Consider the following 17,363-nt stretch of genomic DNA (forward strand, 5'->3'; position numbering starts at 1 on the left):
TGACGCGTAGTTCCGAGATGACAGACTGGACTGGCCCACATAGCTTCGTTTGCTTGGCCCGTAGGAATATTCTTCTGCAAAAGGAGAAAGGGAATTAACCACCCGTGGAGTTGAGCGTTAACCCCCCCCCACTCCCACTGTTCTCCCCACTGATCACCTTTGATGTCCCCTCTTATAGTCTCACCTGATGGTTTGGAAAGATGAGCTCTCCATCCTGCATTGAGCGCAGGGGTGCGTAGATAACCAGTTGCTTCACTGGCTCGAAGGAATTGGCGAGTTCCAGAACAATATTGACTCTGAGATTCCCGGCAAGACGCCCTAAGTATGTAGTTCGTAAGAGTTCAAATGTCTGACTTTCACTCTGTCCGATTCCTTGCAGGTTGCAGCCTGACCCTAGAGAAGAATTCCTCGTGGCAACCGGTAATATTCAGGTAAGGATTTGTATTATCCAACACAGTTCGATAAAATAATGTCAATATGTAACCTGTTGCTTTCTCCTTTGTTCAGGCGCTGAGAGAAAGTATGAAGTCTCAGGGAATAATGCCTCCGGAAGGAAAATCAGGTAAGTCTATTGTGGTGAGGAGGTTTCCCCTTGTTTGTCCCTTTGTTTCATCTTGCTGTCCTTTTGTTTCCCCTTAGGGGCCTGGGTTCGACGAGGATGCAGTGGAAGTTGTGCCGACCCGTGAAGAGGAATAGTACCCCCAGTGGCAAATCAGGTAAGTCTATGGGGGGTAACTAATATTGCATCTGTGTATTCCCTTGGCTCACCTTGCTGTTCTGGTCTTACCCTTAGGTGCCAGAGTGTGGCGGGAACATGCAGAAGGATGCGAAGGCCGGCGAGTTCAGTGCGGCGCTGCAGCAGGCGAGGCGATGCAAATAAAATAACTTCTTTCTTCCAGCTCGAAGGCGCGATGGATAGGGAATTCGGGTAAGGATCAAAGGTATTGCTCTTGTTCTAACCTTTTCTCCTTCTTTCTCCCTTTTTCTAGGAGCTCCAGACTCGAGGCCGGCGTGGCAGAAGAATGGATCCAGACTTGCAGGCACGGTGAGCGTTACGCTGCTGGATGCAGAATAATGTGAAGCGTGTGATGCTCTTCGGGCGTGGTTTAAATAGCCACCAAAGTAGTCCCAAGTAAGTATTCCTCCCCAGCCCCACCAGAGTAAAAAAAAATAGTCCCTAGGTAAAGTAGTCCCTTCCAAGCCTCTTTTGGCTTAGAGCAGCATGGTCAGCATCAGGTAAGTTTTAATATATGAGCCTGGCGCCTATGGTGCCAGGACTGACTCTCCATATGAGCCTGGCGCCATAGACGCCAGGACTGCACCCAAATAGCCCCTAGCAGGGGTTGTTGGGCTTGCTTGGAATAACTTGATGCCTGCTTCCGGGGTTGCTGGACTTGGTCTGGGTCCCCGGGGTTAGGCATCATGACAGCTGGATAACAGGCGAAGGAAGAGATCGCTGAAGATGGCACCAACAGCGCAGACAAACAAGGCCGAGAAGCAGGACGGGTTGAGCATAGTAAAAAGAGGGAGGGGGGAATTACTTTTCAGAGGCATCAGAAATGGCATTGGATGATATCCTGGCAGAATACAGATGTTCTTTGCATCAATAATACCAGGAATACAGACGTACACAAAATGTCAAATGGTTACAGATCACTTGTTGGGAGCGGATGGTAACAATTCTACAGGCAATGGGTTCAACGCCATAAAAGAAGAGCTTAGAGCAATACGGTTGGTGGCACTCCAGAATAGATATGTTCTGGATCTCTTCATAGCTATGGAAGGAGGAGTTTGCTCAAAGATAAGGAGTCAATGTTGCACATTTATACCAGCTAACAAAGATAATGGAACTCTCTCAGATACAGTTGTACAGTCGGCACAGATGCATGCAAAGATGGAGGACGAAGCACGAGCAACAGAAGGACAAGATCTGGTGGGGGTATATATGGTCATTAATGCCATTCATGGCTGTCAGACGGACTGAAGGTGATGGCAGGAGCCCTCGTGCTGGGAGCAGCATCAGTGTGTGGGACCAAGATCTGCATGGCAAGGTGCAAGAAAACGGCAGAAGAGGCTATTGGAATGTAGATCCTGATGGACGCGAACAGAGGGAACAAGGGATGAGAATTATTTCCAGCAGGAACTATCAAGCTGGTCAATACACATGATCCAAAGTTTTATGAAGGGATATGTGTTTAGTGCAGTCCTGAAGTACGTTTTTACATGCACTGGTCATTCGATGACCACACAAACTATTATCCCAGGCCTGGGGAGATCAGCTCTAGCCAATAACAATTCAGACTCCTAGAGGCGGGTTGCAAGGGGCAAGAACCAAATGGTAAGACCCTTACAGTGTAACCTAATTTAGAGATAGTAATTTGGGGATGGACCAGGCCAGCCAACTGACATAAGAGAGCCAGTAAACGAATATGTATAGTGTCCACTATAGGTGGACTATTAGTACCCAATTCAGTAGTGCGATAGGTTTTCTAGAGAGGGACCCAGATTGTAATGTCACTCTGATCTTATTCTAGGTCCAAACTGGCATGCGAGCCAGGGAACGCAGAGACATCTGGATTTCTTCTATCCTTCTACTGATCCCTGTTGGTTTTGGCTGTCATAAACCGCAGTTTGAACTTGCGGTCTGTCCGGGTCTGCCTTCCTTTTAGGGAAAGGTGTTGGGCCTTCCGAGAGTCTGCAAACCCCTAATAGCCATTGACCCAACCTTGGAGTTTGTCCCTAACACTAGGCAGATTTTGTGACCAATGGCTACCCATGATTGGATAGCCACTGCCAGTTTGAATGGTGTAGATCCTCACTCGGGCGAGTTCCCAGTCCAAAACCTGTATTAAAAGAGGACTCCTGCAACCATTCTTCACATCATCGTTGGACTAAGACCCCTATACAAAGAGGTGCAGCTGCTGACGACCCTGCAAGCTGGCAAGCATCAATGCCAGTGCCATCCCGGAGAAGCCCTGCTGCTCTGTCCTGAGCTCAAGAAGGCAGTCACTGTTGTTTTGACTCGTGGACTGGTGGGAACAACCAGGCTCATCCCCTGCTCGGGAAGTGTCCCTGGACCAACCAGTGGACTGACCAGATCTCTCAAGGTTTACCTTGCTGCTGCAGTCGCCATTCTGAATTCATCCTTGGAACTCCTGCTCCTTCATTTGTCCACTGAAGATCGCTTGTCGCCACAAGATTGTCGTGACTCCCATTGCAACTCGTCTTTCTGCTCCCTGAAAGTGTTCTGAGATGGCCTGCTTGTAGAAGTTGTAATCTTTTCTTTGCATGTTCTACTGAAAGCTGCTGGGAGGCAATTCTTAAGAACCACAATTGACCGAAACTAAATCCCACTTCCAAAAGTGACCTCTGCACCCGTGACCCATGGACCCTTGACAGGACCAAGGACAGAAGTTTGTGTCCCAAACAGAATCCAGAACCTATGCAGTGGTCTCTGGAGAAAATTGAGTCAGGGGGATAAGTTGGCATACCAGTTTCTGACCTTGCGTCCTCCATAGAGTTACATGGGCATAAAAAGTCGAGTTACGTAACCACTCTTCCATGTCTTTGGGCCTGGTCAGCGATGCTTTCATAGGACTATCCTAAGGACGGCATCGAGTGATTTTACTTACCTTAACTTTTGAACTATCATAACTGGCATCACAAATCTATTAGCAAACCTACATGTGAAGTATAAACTTTGTAACTGGTGACTTTTGGGCACAAGGCACCAAACCATCGTAGGGGTGGATTTTATATGAGCAGGGAAAGCTATTCTGGGTTTTTTCTAAAGTATCCTTTCTACTTCTAATTGCAAGTATGTACCTGTGTTTTTATTGGTCATTGAATCATATGCTATTCTATTTTTCCTAAGGGTAAATGTGTATATATGCTTTATAGTGTTGGGGTGACAATATGTGACTAGAAGTCTTCATCTGCTTCATGAGTAATTTAAAGGTCCAATGAAATATTGCTGTACTTGCCTGTCTAACTGGAATTATTGATGTTGCTCTTTGTGGACTCATTGTAGCCCTAGACCACTCTCACACCCCTCCTGAGTCTAAGCCATTCCGCTATGCTACCTTACCTTGACTGGGTTTGGATAGACTTCCAATCCAGCCCATGAGGAAAAGAGGATGGCAGTGTCCCGCTAGATGGCAGGGCTGTGTGCTAGAACACTGTGCTTGTGCTTATGCATAAAATGTAAAGGAAAATGCATGTTTTTGGTGTGAAAGGCTCTGGGTCCAGTCCCCAGTACGGAGGAAAGGGGAGACGATGTAGGAGTAAAGATTTCAATCACCAAAGAGTGAGTGGCCAGATTTGTTAATGTTATAGCTTGCTGTAGGCAAGTAGCATTTGGGATTAGGGGAAAAAAGAAACACTAAGGAATTGAGAAATAGAAGACCTCTAAGGGAATTGAATAATTTAAAAAGAAAATCTTGTTAAATGCATCTTTATCCATACAAGTGTTTCAAAATGGCATCCAAAAACCAAATACAGTTTATGCCACTCTGGTGAAACGATAGTCGAGCCTGTTTTAGAATTTTATTAATCATAATAATGCAATTTTTATTAGAGATATGGCACTAAAAAGCCCCCACAAATAAACACAATCAGAAATACATTCTGTATATTGAAAACATCACAGCGACAGTTTCAAAATAAATATTTTAACAAAACCCACAAATTGCACTGTCCGATAGACTGACAATGCTCCATTGTGCCAAACAGTATACTGCCATACACAAATTGAAATCTCTCATTTTAGAAAGCAACTGGAGGAGGTATAGGTTTAGGACCATATTACAATTTCTGCATAGTGACCGAATTCAGACATCACTGAAACGAGATTGGAAAAGTCCTATATTTGCCTGATATTGAACATATTTAAATAACATACCTGTTTGATTTGAAGCCCGTGGCTCCATATCCTCTCCAGTAAATCACACAAGCTGGCAATGAGGGTATTCTCCTCTAAACCTGTAATGTTGGCCTCCCCATGTCCAAGCTCCACAGCTTCGTGACCCATTTTTTCCACCAACATTCGTTTAGTCTGGAGAGGCATAAGAAATGCTGCATGACTTAATGACCAATACAATGACCTATACAAGTGTTGATAAGGAACAAGTTACTTACCTGTAACTGTTGTTCTCCAGCATGGGTCTGGCATGGATTCACATGCTCATGAATATGCCCCGTCGTCAGGCCGGGAATCCTCTGTAAAGAAAAAAATCAGTATCAGTTTCGTTTCTGATCTGTCTTTCTTAGTAGTAACCAATCACTGGTCTCTGGGTCATACTGCCCCCAGCCAATGACTGCCCTCTCCCTAAGACCCGCCGCTGGCTGCCATGCTCAGATTTGGTATCACGTAAAGTGGCAGTATGACCAAGTGAAGAGCCGCAGAGGGGTAGGAGGGAGGGTTCGCATGTGAATCCATGCCAGACCCATGCTGGAGAACAGTTACAGGTAAGTAACTTGTTCCTTCTCCAGCATGGGGTCTGGCATGGATTCACATGCTCATGAATGTAAGAATACATAGCAGTACACACATGCACAACCACGGGAGGTGGCAAGGCTCAACATTAAGCATTACATAAACTCAACATTAAGCATTTCTTACCTCCTCACCAGGCTCACCTTAAGCGAACAGGTTGCGCAGCACTGCTTGGCCGAACCTGGACTCCTCCCTGGAATCCCGGTCGACGCAGTAGAATCTCGTTAAGGTGTGCGTCGACCTCCACGTAGCAGCCCTGCAGATGTCCAGCAGGGGCACACCAGACAAGAAGGCCGTGGTAGCAGGGACCGCTCTGGTCGAATGGGCTCTCGGACAGCCGGGCAACGGTCGGTTTGACAACCGATGACAGTGCATGATGCAGCCAGATAGCGATCTGGAAATGGAAGCCTTCGAGAGAGCCTTGCCTTGGTTCACAGGTCCAAAGTTCACAAACAGCTGTGATGTCCTCCGAAAACTCTTTGTTCGGTCCACGTAGAACTTCCGCGCTCTAGCTACATCCAGCGAGTGCAAAGTCCTCTCGGCCAGCGACGAAGGCAACAGGAAAACGACTGGTAACACCAAGGGCTAGTTGAGATGGAAGTCCAACGGCACCTTGGGCATGAAGGAGTGTGCGTCCTCAGCACTACCCTTGCATCGTGAAAGGTCAGGTATGGAGGCTTGCAGGATAGTGCCTTGATCTCTCCCACGCGTCGTGCGGAGGTGATGGCCACCAGGAACACTGTTTTCCACAACAGAAACTTCAACGGGGCCGAATGCAATAGCTTGAATGGCAGATCCTTGAGCCTGGTCAGCACCACGTTAAGCTCCCACGCCGGGGCTGGCGCCTTCACCGGCGGGAATGACGACACAGTCCCTTCATAAATTCCTTAACCAGTCGATGAGACCACAGGGATGACCGCCCTGTAGTCCTGGTGTATCGGGAAATCGCTGCCATGTGTATCTTGATTGAAGCATGAGATAGTCCAGTTTTGGCTAGCGACAGAAGGTACGGCAATACTTGAGGGGCCGTAATCCGCAGAGGGTTAATCTTCTGTGCACGGCACCAGATTGAGAACCCCTTGCACTTATGTCCGTAGCACTTGAGAGTTGAGGACACCCTGGCCTTCGCAAGAACCTCTCAGCAGTCGGCTGGGATATCGAATCCTCCAAACTAGTGCTGCAGGAGCCAGGCCTGCAAATTCAGCGACTCTGGGTCGTGATGAAGAATTGCACCTCCTTCTCTGGAGAGAAGATCTGCGTCCGTCGACAGCTTGACTGGTGGGGACGCTGACAAGTCCAGAAGGTCCGGGAACCAGATCTGTCTCGGCCACGCCGGTGCGATGAGGATCATTCTGCACCGGGACCTCTTGAGCTGGTTGATGAGTGAGTGGCAACGGAGGAAACTCATAGGAACAGGCTGTCCCAGGGGAACGAGAAAGAATCGCCCATGCTTCTCGGTTGGGGAAACCTGCTGGTGAACCTCTGGCACTTGGAGTTTGTCGCCGTCGCGAACAGGTCGATTTGGGGTTTGCCCCATCGCTCAAAGAGTCGGTCCACTTGATCCTGGCGTAGTTCCCACTCGTGGCATGAGCGCAGCTCTCTGCTGAGTGTGTCGGCGATAGTGTTTTTTATCCCTGCCAGATGAAACGGCACCAGAAATATCCCTTGAGCAACGGCCCAATGCCACAGGTCCTGGGGTTCCTTGGATAGGGCCGGGGATCTGGTTCTGCCCTGCTTCCGGATGTAGAACATCGTGGTGGTATTGTCGGTGAAGATCCTCACCACCTTGCCCTTGAGGGACGGGTGAAAGGACCTGAGGGCCCAAAACACTGCCCAGAGCTCCAGGATGTTGATGTGGAGCTGCTTCTCCTCCGGGAGCCAAAGGCCTCTCGCGTGAAGATCTCCGGTGTGGGCTCCCCACCCCTACAGAGAGTCATCCGTCGTCACCGTCGCCTGGTGGGCCGGGGTCTGAAAGACTACCCCGCAACTAGATGAGCGCAGGTGCCCCACCACCGGATCGCTCGTTGGAAGATCTCGTTGGGAGGGATCCTGTCCTCAAAGCTGCCCGTCACTTGAATCCAGCGGGCGTCGAACTCCAGTAGAGGGCGAATCCGAAGCCTGCAAAGGCGCATGAGATAAATGCAAGAGGACATCATCCGAGGAGGGACTTGACGGACCTCACTCTGGCCCCGTCCGTGGCCAACAGATGCTGCACCTTGCCTAGGATGGCCTTTGTCCTTTCCCCTGACGGCGAGGCCAGACGCGCCACTGTGTTGAGCTTGGCTCCCAGAAACAGTGCGACTTGAAAGGGGACCAGGTGGGACTTGGCAAAGTTGATGGAGAACCCCAGGTCTGTGAGCAGCTGGACGGTCTTCGCCGTGTGTTCTACGGCAAGCTCCCTTGTCCTTGCGCGGATGAGCCAATCGTCCAGGTAGGGGTAGATGTGGATCCCCTGCAGGCGCACCGCCACTGGAGCGAGGCACTTGGTGAAAACCCTGGGTGCCGACTTCAATCCGAACGGGAGGGCCTAGAACTGGTAGTGCCCCCCTTGGACCACGAACCTGAGGAACTTCCGGTGTCCTTTCAGAATGGGAAAGTATGCATCCTCCAAATCCAACGACGACAGGAAATCGCCCTCATCCAGCTGTCCCAGCACGTGCTGGAGGGTGACCATCTGGAACCTCTGTGCCTTGATGTACTTGTTCAGTCCTCGCAGGTCCAGGATGGGTCGCCATCCTCCTGTCTTCTTCTTCACAAGTAAGTACCTTGAGTATACTCCGGAGCCTCTTTGGGACGAGCTCGATGGCACCTTTCTTGAGCATCGCCCTTACCTGCAACAGCAGTTGAGGGACGTGGTTCTCTTTCCTGGCCACGGGAGGAATGCAGAGGCACTTTTTTTTAGAAATTTGAGGGCGTGCCCCTGGGCCAGGGCATCCAGCAACCAACGGTCGGTGGAGATGGACTCCCACACGCTGACGAACTTCGCCAGCCGGCCTCCCACCGGGGTGCTTCGGTGGGGGCCCGACGCCACGGTCGGTTCAATCTTGCTTGGAGGACGCCTTGCCACCTTGGCCTCCCTGGCGACGACGGCGGGATCCACCCGACTTGCCTTTCCTCTATAGGCTTCCAGTGACGAGGAGCGGGCCGCTTGGCGGTACGTAGAGGAGCCACCGCCGAATCCCTTGGAGGCATCCTGCTTGCCTCCGGAGCTACGAAAAGACGGCCTTCATTGCTGGAGAACTCCCAGGACCTTAGCTGTCTCTGTGTCCGCCTTGATGGCTTGGAGGGACCCATCCACTGTTTTCCCAAACAGTTTGTTCCCCGTCGAACGGCATGTCCAAAACCTTGGCTTGTACGTCCTGGCGGAAATCCGTCGCCTTGAGCCACCCTCGTCGTCTGAGGCAAATGCCGTTGCCTAGCTGGCGGAAACCGGTGTCGGCTGTTAGGCAGAAACCTGTGCAGTTCCCTTAGGGAACACTGCAAAAGATTTAAGACTACAGGTGTTGGCAGTAAATCCACTTGGTAGCAGTCTGCACCACCCAGATTTACCTGGTAGCTGTGGCTGAGCAGTCAGACTTCCCTCAAGAAGAGTTAGACAGTACGCAAAGTATACACAATATGTACCCAAATACAATAGTACAAGCAAACACTGACCAGAGCTTTGGCATCAAAGTATATAATTATTTATTTAAAAACACACGGTTTGAAACACTCCAGCACTCTTATTGTAAAATATTCTAAACACAGTTACTATTGTAATATATACACCCCTTTTTCCTGATCATATAAGTCACTGTAAAACACCACTTATTTTCATACAGAGGTGAGCGCTTAACTAGATGGCACTCCAATAAGTTTGTGAGAAAGGGAGGGAAAAAGACAGAATATGGAAAGGTACACCACTCTAAGATTCAGGAACACTGTTAGCAAGGCAGAAGAGCAAAAAGTCACTGGTGAGCCAAAGTCCAAAGGCTGGGCCAACTCTACCCCGTACAGTCGGTAGCAAGGGAAGCCAGGCGGGACACGGTACCTTAAGTGGGAAGGATCCTCCAGCGGTGGCAGTTGTTCCTGGTAGTGGCTGCAAGTTGCGTCGTCGTCCAGGGGAAGAGAAGATCTCGACTTGGAGGAAAGATGAAGGTCGTTGCACTACCAGGGAAGAAACCAGCCGTGGAGTTTTCCGGTTAAAAGGTGGTACCTTTGTTTCGCGGTCGTGGTAAAATGTGGTATCCTGGTTGCCGGGGTGCTTGGCACAGGCAAGGCAGCCGCGAGGTACGTCGGGAAGGTGAAAAGACGGTGAAACTGGTTATCCCCACCGGTCAAAGGAAGAAGACTCTCCGGCGGGAGATCTCCTCTGTCGTTGGGAAAAGTGGTGAGACGGTCCAGCAGGGCTCCACCGCAGTGGTGTCGTGGCAGGTCGGCTCAGCTTCTCCCTCGTCGGATTCTTAGGTCCTGTGGCGACTTCTGAAGTTCCAGTCCCCAAAGCCCTGCTTTTATGTAGAAAACCCCCCATTCACCCAGCGTAGCTGTCACTCAAACATGCTAAGTGGTGAGCCGGCTGGCTCACCACTTGGGCCAATCAAGACGGAGTGCGACTTCAGTTGCCTAGGCAACTCAGTCCAGGGTGCCTAAATCCCCCTCCACCCCTCCTAAGTACCCCAGACAGAGTGGTACCACTTTGGAGGGATTCTGTGGAGAAGCCCGTCAAAAAGTGGAACAAAGGGCTCGACTTGGGTTGGAGTCACAGAAGAGAACACAAACGCCATTTTAGAATCAAGTTTTGGCAAAAAATACCAACCGGAGAATTAATATTAATTAAATTAACCGGCGGTATGTTCGAGGCTACCGTAAATAATTAAATAAAGATAGTAGCCTAAAACAATGGGAAATCCCATAGGAAAATATTCGCGATTGAATATAAAAAGTAGTATCCATTGCCACCAGCCAAAACTCCATCAGGGGGGACGGAGACATGCCCCCTCAACTAACAGACCCTGGGGCAATTGAATTGCCCCAGCCAGTACGTCCACAATACGATGGTTTGTACTGGTTCTGTTCAGAATTTAAGACTAGTAAAGTCAATGGTGACTTTACATGCCTTGGGAGACAGCAGTCAGTCCCAGGGTATGGAGTCTATACTGGGGGTCACTATGACACCCATGTGTCACTGCACTGAGGGTGCTGTGTAACACACATCACAAAAACACATGAATCCCTATGGAGTAAAATACCCCATTAAACACATCTAGATTCAAAGAAACGCACTCATATCATGCCCAAGAGTGAGGGTAAAAGAGTCTCACTCTTGGCAGGAGAAAAAATAAACCCCAAAAATCCAGCAAAGCTGCTGGGGGACTCACTAGGTTAGGAAATTAAGCCTAAACAGAAAATTCTCCCTAACATCGGCAATGTCCGTTGCCACCGTAATGGCGTGGTCCGACGCCACCTCACCTTCTTGCAAGATCTCCAGGGCCTCAGCCCTCTTGTCATCCGGTAGGAAGTCCAACAGGGGGGCGATCTTGTACCATAACTCCCTGTCGTAGTGGGCCACGATCACGAGGGCGTTGGCCGCCTTAATCGTTGTTGCCGCCGACGAGAACTCGTCGTCCCATTGCATCCAGCTTCTTTCCTTCGCCGTCCGGCGGGGAAGTTGACGTTGAGGCCGATGCCCCCCCCCACCCCTATGCTTTCTTCTTGGCCGCCGCTGAGACGACCGAGTCAGGGGTCGGTTGCGCCCCAAGGCACAAAGGTGCCGTGTCGGGGACCCGGTACTTCTTCTTGTACCAATCCCTCTTGGAAGGCGTCGTAGACGGGTTCTTGAGAAGGGTGAAACCCTCGTCCCATATGTCATCCAGCAGAGGCACAGCGAGGACCGTCTTCCTCTTGGCCTCGAGCCATTGGTAAAGGAAACCTTCCTCCTTCTCTTCGGGGCAGAGCTGAAAAAGCTCAGATGCCCTGGTGACATAGCTTGGAAAGACCCAATCTCGTCGGGCGGGGAAGCCCGGGTTGGAGGCGATGGGAGCTCCATCAACGTCGTCGTCCGTACCCTATGTGGCCGTGTCCGTTCCCGTGTCATCCCCAGGTACGGGGGACATGGGCAAAGGCTGAGCAGGCCGCGAGGGCTGAAAAGGCGGGGCTGGATGGGTCCGTCTTCTCTTGTTTGGCGGACTTCCCGACTGGCCTGGCTCTGGCTCCTCCGTCGGGCCTGGTTCCGGTTCCTCCGTCGGTGGTAGGGAAATCTTGTCCTTATCTCCGAACATAAGGATTGTATTGCCAACAAAATGGTCGCCAAGTTGTCCTGCAGCTCCAGAAGCAACGGGCGCGACGGTTGACTAGGAACCTCGCCGGCGCCACCGTTGCTCTCGTCGTCCCCTTTGTCGGGATCCCTCACGTGGGACCGGGCCTCTTCGACACCCTCGTCGAGGCCCTCCAAGACTTCAACCAGTTCCTCCTCGGAGGCTGTGTCCGTGTCCACAATGGCCACCGGCTCCCCCCTCTTTTTCCGGCAGGGTCTTCTCGATGGGCCTGAAAGAGGCTTCCCTCCGCGGTGGCAGGGAAACTCTGGGCTCGCCTCCACTGGTGTAGCCTCCTCAGGCTGCGCCAGGGCCGCCGTGACTTCCTCGATAGATGCCTTGGCCGGGTGAATCAAGGCCTTCACCACCTTCTGCGGGCCTGTGGCCTTCACCTTGGGGGGAGGGTCACTGCCTCGGTCCCCCTCGGCTGGATCCTTCGAGATCGACCGGGGCCTCTCCAGAAGCTTCGCCGGGTTCTCGGCCTTCCTCTTCCCTGAGCCAGAGCATTGGCTTGTGGTTGATGGCACTGGAGAGGATGCACCCTGTCTGCAGCCGAGGAGCCCAGCCCTTCGCCACTCCCGGTGCCCGCGGACTCGCGGCGCTCAAACGACTTCTTCTCACCCGACAGGCTCTTTCCTTCCAGCCAGTTGGAGAGACGAAGGTGTTGGTCCCCGATGGTCCGTTCCGACATGTTCCCACAAAACGCACAGTCCTTCTCCATGTGCGTTTTGTCCTCATGAAGGCAGTAGAGACATTTCGAGTGCTCGTCCTCCTTGAACACATTCTGCAGCTGGCATCCAGGGCAAACCCTGAACAGCTTTCCGGGCGTCAAGCTTCCTTTCTCCTGGGCCATGTCCGGGTAGGCTGCAGAAACTTCTGGACTCCTCCAAGAAGCGTAACTCGACGAAAACTTCACCCTTGAGGGGCGTAGAAAATCCGAAACGGGTCCCCGTTGATCGGATGTAGACACGGTGGAGAATGAGGCTCTATTTGACTGAAAAATGAGAACATCTCTTTGAAAAAGCTAGAAAATGCAGCAAAAAGCTCGAGAGCTAAACACGAGGACTCCCAACACTTGAGCATGCGGTAAAAATCTGAGGATGGCTGCCAGAGGTGGGGCTAAGGGAGAGGGCAGTCATTGGCTGGGGCAGTATGATCCAGAGACCAATGATTGGTTACTACTAAGAAAGACAGATCAGAAACGAAACTGATACTGATTTTTTCTTTACCGAGGATTCCCGGCCTGGCGACAGGGAATATTCATGAGCATGGGAATCCATGCCAGACCCCATGCTGGAGAAGAGTATACTGCTAGGCCCTGGGCTATGGATGAAGTAGGAAAAAAATGAAAGGCAGATATAAGTGGTCCAAATGCGTTCTTCCTTAGTAGATCTGAAAATAATTGTAAGCTGCGAGCATCACCATTGAGACCATTTGCTCGGACTCCAAATGTTAACATTAAAGGTTGAAATGTGGAACAGCTGATAGACTATTTTTTAAATGATTTAAATTTTCATTTTTCTAGTCAAATATCCAAAAGATTCATAAATCTATAGCCTTCTTGAAATCCCACACAAAATTCAGAAAACATAGGTGCAAAAACAGATCTTAAAAAATTGGAACTGGGGTTATTTTTTTTTACATCGGATGTGGACTCAAAGAGTTGTTAAAAAATCTCTCAAATCTGTGATTCCTTGTTATCTTATTGATGGTGTTTCTTTTTTCTTAACTTCTCTATGATGAAATCCAGAGATTAATTTGTTGTAGTTTTTAGTTAGTATAGTAATGGTCTTCCATGTTGCAATGATTTTAAATAATTTTCATCTTTTTTCAAACAGATTCTTATTCAGAGTGTACAAGCTCATTGTTGATGTCATTTATCTACCCAAATGTCCATTTTTACACCCTTATTTGTACGGAACAAGTTACTTACCTGTAACTGTTCTCCAGCATGGATTCACATGCTCATGAATATTCCCCGTCGTCAGGCCGGGAATCCTCGGTATAGAAAAAAATCAGTATCAGTTTCGTTTCTGATCTGTCTTTCTTAGTAGTAACCAATCACTGGTCTCTGGGTCATACTGCCCCCATCCAATGACTGCCCTCTCCCTAAGCCCCTCCCCCGGCAGCCATCTTCAGATTTGGTAGCACGTAAAGTGGCAGTATGACCAAGAGAAGAGCCGCAGAGGGGAAGGAGGGAGGGTTCGCATGTGAATCCATGCCAGACCCATGCTGGAGAACAACAGTTAGAGGAAAGTAACTTGTTCCTTCTCCAGCATGGGATCTGGCATGGATTAACATGCTCAAGAATACATAGCAGTAGACACATGCACAACCACGGGAGGTGGCAAAAGCCTCAACATTAAGCATTACATAAACTCAACATTAAGCAACTCTTAGCTCCTCACCAGGCCCACCTTCAGGCGAACACGTTGCACAGCACTGCTTGGCCGACTCTGGACTCCTCCCTGGAATCCCGGTCGACGCAGTAGAATCTCGTGAAGGTGTGCTTCGACCTACACGTAGCAGCCCTGCAGATATCCAGCAGGGACACACCAGACAAGAACGCCGTAGTAGCAGCGATCGCTCTGGTCGAATGGGCTCTCGGACGGCCAGGCAACAGTCAGTTGGCCAACCGATGACAGAGCATGATGCAGCCGGAGAGCCATCTGGAAATGGAAGCCTTTCGAGAGAGCCTTCCCTTGGTTCACAGGTCCAAAGTTCACAAACAGCTGTGATGTCTTCCGAAAACTCTTCGTTCGGTCCACATAGAACTTCAGTGCTCTAGCTACATCCAGCGAGTGCAAAGTCCTCTCGGCCGGCGACAAAGGCGACGGAAAGAAAATTGGCAACACCAAGGGCTCGTTAAGATGGAAGTCCGACGGCACCTTGGGCATGAAAGAGGGGTGCGTCTTCAGCACCACCCGCGTATCGTGAAGAGTCAAGTATGGAGGCTTGCAGGATAGGGCCTGAATCTCTCTCACGCGTCATGCGGAGGTGATGGCCACAAGGAACGCTGTCTTCCACGACAGCAACTTCAACGGAGCCGAATGCAAAGGCTCGAATGGCGGCCCCATGAGCCTGGTCAGCACCACGTGGAGCTCCCTCGCCGGAGCTGGAGCCTTCACCAGTGGGAACGATCGGAACAGTCTTCATAAATTCCTTCACTAGTCAATGAGACCATAAGGACGGCCGTCCTGCAGTTCTGGTGTATCGGGAGATCGTTGCCAGATGTGTCTTGATGGAAGCGTGAGCTAGTCCAGCTTTGGCTAGCGACAGTAGGTATGGTAGCACTTGAGGTGCCATAATCCATAGAGGGTTGATCTTCTGTGCACAGGAACCAGACAGAGAACCTCTTCCACTTATGTCCGTAACACTTGGGTGGAGGACGCCCTGGCCTTTGCAAGAACCTCTCTGCAATCAGCCAGGATATCATACCCTCCAAACTCTAGTGCTGCAGGAGCCAGGCCTGCAAGTTCAGTGACTCCGGGTTGTGATGAAGAATGGCGCCTCCCTCTCTGGAGAGAAGATCTGCGTCCGTTGGTAGCTTGACTGGTGGGGACGCTGAGAGGTCCCGAAGGTCTGGGAACCAGATCTGTCTCGGCCACGCTGGTGCGATGAGGATCATCCTGCACTGGGACCTCTTTAGCTGGCTGATGAGTCGAAGCAGCAGCGGCAACGGAGGAAACGCATACAGGAACAGCCCGTCCCAGGGGAACGAGAAAGCATCGCCCATGCTCCTCGGCTGGGAAAACCTGCTGGCGAACCTCTGGCACTTGGAGTTCGTCGCCATCGTGGAAAGGTCGATTTGGGGTTTGCCCCATCGTTGGAAGAGCCGATCCACTTGATCCTGGCATAGTTCCCACTCGTGGCACGAGCGCAGCTCCCTGATGAGTGAGTCGGCGATGGTATTTTTTATTCCTCCCAGATGGAAGGGAACCAGAACATCCCCTGGGCGACGGCCCAGTGCCACAGATCCTGGGCCTCCTTGGATAGGGCTGGGGATCTGGTGCCTCCCTGCTTCCGGATGTAGAACATCGTGGTGGTGTGGTCGGTGAAGATCCTCACAACCTTGCCCTTGAGGGACGGGAGGAACGAATTGAGCACCTAGAACATGGCGCAGAGTTCCAAGATGTTGATGTGGAGGGACCTCTCCTCTGGGAGCCAAAAGCCTCTTGCGTGGAGATCTCCGGTGTGCGCACCCTATCCCTCCAGGGAGGCGTCCGTTGTCACCATCTCCTGATGGGTCTGGAAGTCCATGCCTGCCATGAGGTGTGCACGGGTGCCCCACCACTGAATCGCCTGACGGAAAACCTCATTGAGCGGGATCTTGTCTTCGAAGCTGCCCACCGCTTGCATCCAGCGGGCGTCGAGGAAATCCTGGAGAGGACGCATCCGTAGCCTGCACAGCTGCACTAGATAGATGCTTGAGGCCATCATTCCGAGGAAGGACTTGATGGCTCTCACCCTGGCCACGTCCGTGGCTAGCAGGCTCTGCACCTTGCCAAGATGGCCTTCATCCTTTCCTCCGAAGGAGACGCCAATCGTTCCACTGTATCGAGCTTCGCTCCCAGAAACAGTGACACCTGCGACGGAACCAAATGGGATTTCGGGTAATTGGAGAAACTCAGCTCCGTGAGTAAGCGGATGGTCTTTACCGTGTGCTCGACGGCAAGTTCTCTTGTCCTTGCACGGATGAGCCAGTCATCCAGGTAGGGGTAGACGTGGATCCCTGCAGGCGTAGCCGCGCCTCCACTGGTGCTAGGCACTTGGTGAACACCCTGGGTCCCGACTTCAATCCGAATGGCAGAGCTCTGAATTGGTAGTGGTGTCCTTGGACTACGAATCTGAGGAACGTTCGGTGTCCTTTTAGGATGGGGATGTGGAAGTAAGCATCCTCCAAGTCCAAAGATGATAGGAAGTCGCACTCCTCCAGCTGTCTCAGCACGTGCTGGAGAGCGACCATACTGAACTTCTGTGCCTTGATGTATTTGTTCAACCGAGGTAGGTCCAGGATGGGGCGCCAACCGCCTGTCTTCTTTCTGACGAGGAAGTATCTTGAGTATACTCCTGACCCCCGGAGCCGCTTGGGGACGAGCTCGATGGCACCTTTCTTAAGCATCGCCTTTACCTCCATCAGCAGTTGAGGGACGTGATTTTCCTTCCTGGCCACGGGAGGTATGCGGGGACACCTTTTGGAATTCGAGAGTGTGCCCGTGGGCCAGGGCATCCAGCACCCAACGGTCGGTGGAGATGGACTCCCACACGCTGATGAACTTTGCCATCAGGCCTCCCACTGGGCTGCTTCGGTGGGGGCCCGACGCTACTGCCGGTTCAATCTTGCTTGGAGGCGGCCTTGCCGCCTTGGCCTCCTTGGTGACGACGCCGAGATCCTCCTTGCTTGCCGCGACCTCTGTAAGCCTCCTGGGACGAGGAGCGGGCCGCCTGGCGGTAAGTAGAGGAGCCGCCTTGGCCTCCTTGGTGACGACGCTGAGATCCTCCTTGCTTGCTGTGACCTCTGTAAGCCTCCTGGGACGAGGAGCGGGCCGTCTGGCGGGACGTAGCGGAGCCACCGCCTG

The 17,363-nt window shown here is 51.4% G+C and overlaps 1 protein-coding gene across 6 annotated transcripts in view; it reads right to left on the reverse strand.

The window, feature by feature from the left end:
* DENND5B (DENN domain containing 5B) overlaps window positions 1-17,363 on the reverse strand; it is a 1,683,961-nt gene that overhangs the window by 800,239 nt on the left and 866,359 nt on the right. For all 6 annotated transcript variants that reach the window (XM_069628551.1, XM_069628550.1, XM_069628552.1 and 3 more), the window contains one exon: window positions 4,901-5,053. In XM_069628551.1, coding sequence (XP_069484652.1) covers window positions 4,901-5,053 — 153 coding nt within the window. The remainder of the gene's footprint in view (window positions 1-4,900; window positions 5,054-17,363) is intronic.

This window comes from Ambystoma mexicanum, chromosome 12 (genome assembly GCF_040938575.1).
Source record: "Ambystoma mexicanum isolate Mex_15411 chromosome 12, UKY_AmexF1_1, whole genome shotgun sequence".
NCBI lineage: Eukaryota > Metazoa > Chordata > Amphibia > Caudata > Ambystomatidae > Ambystoma > Ambystoma mexicanum.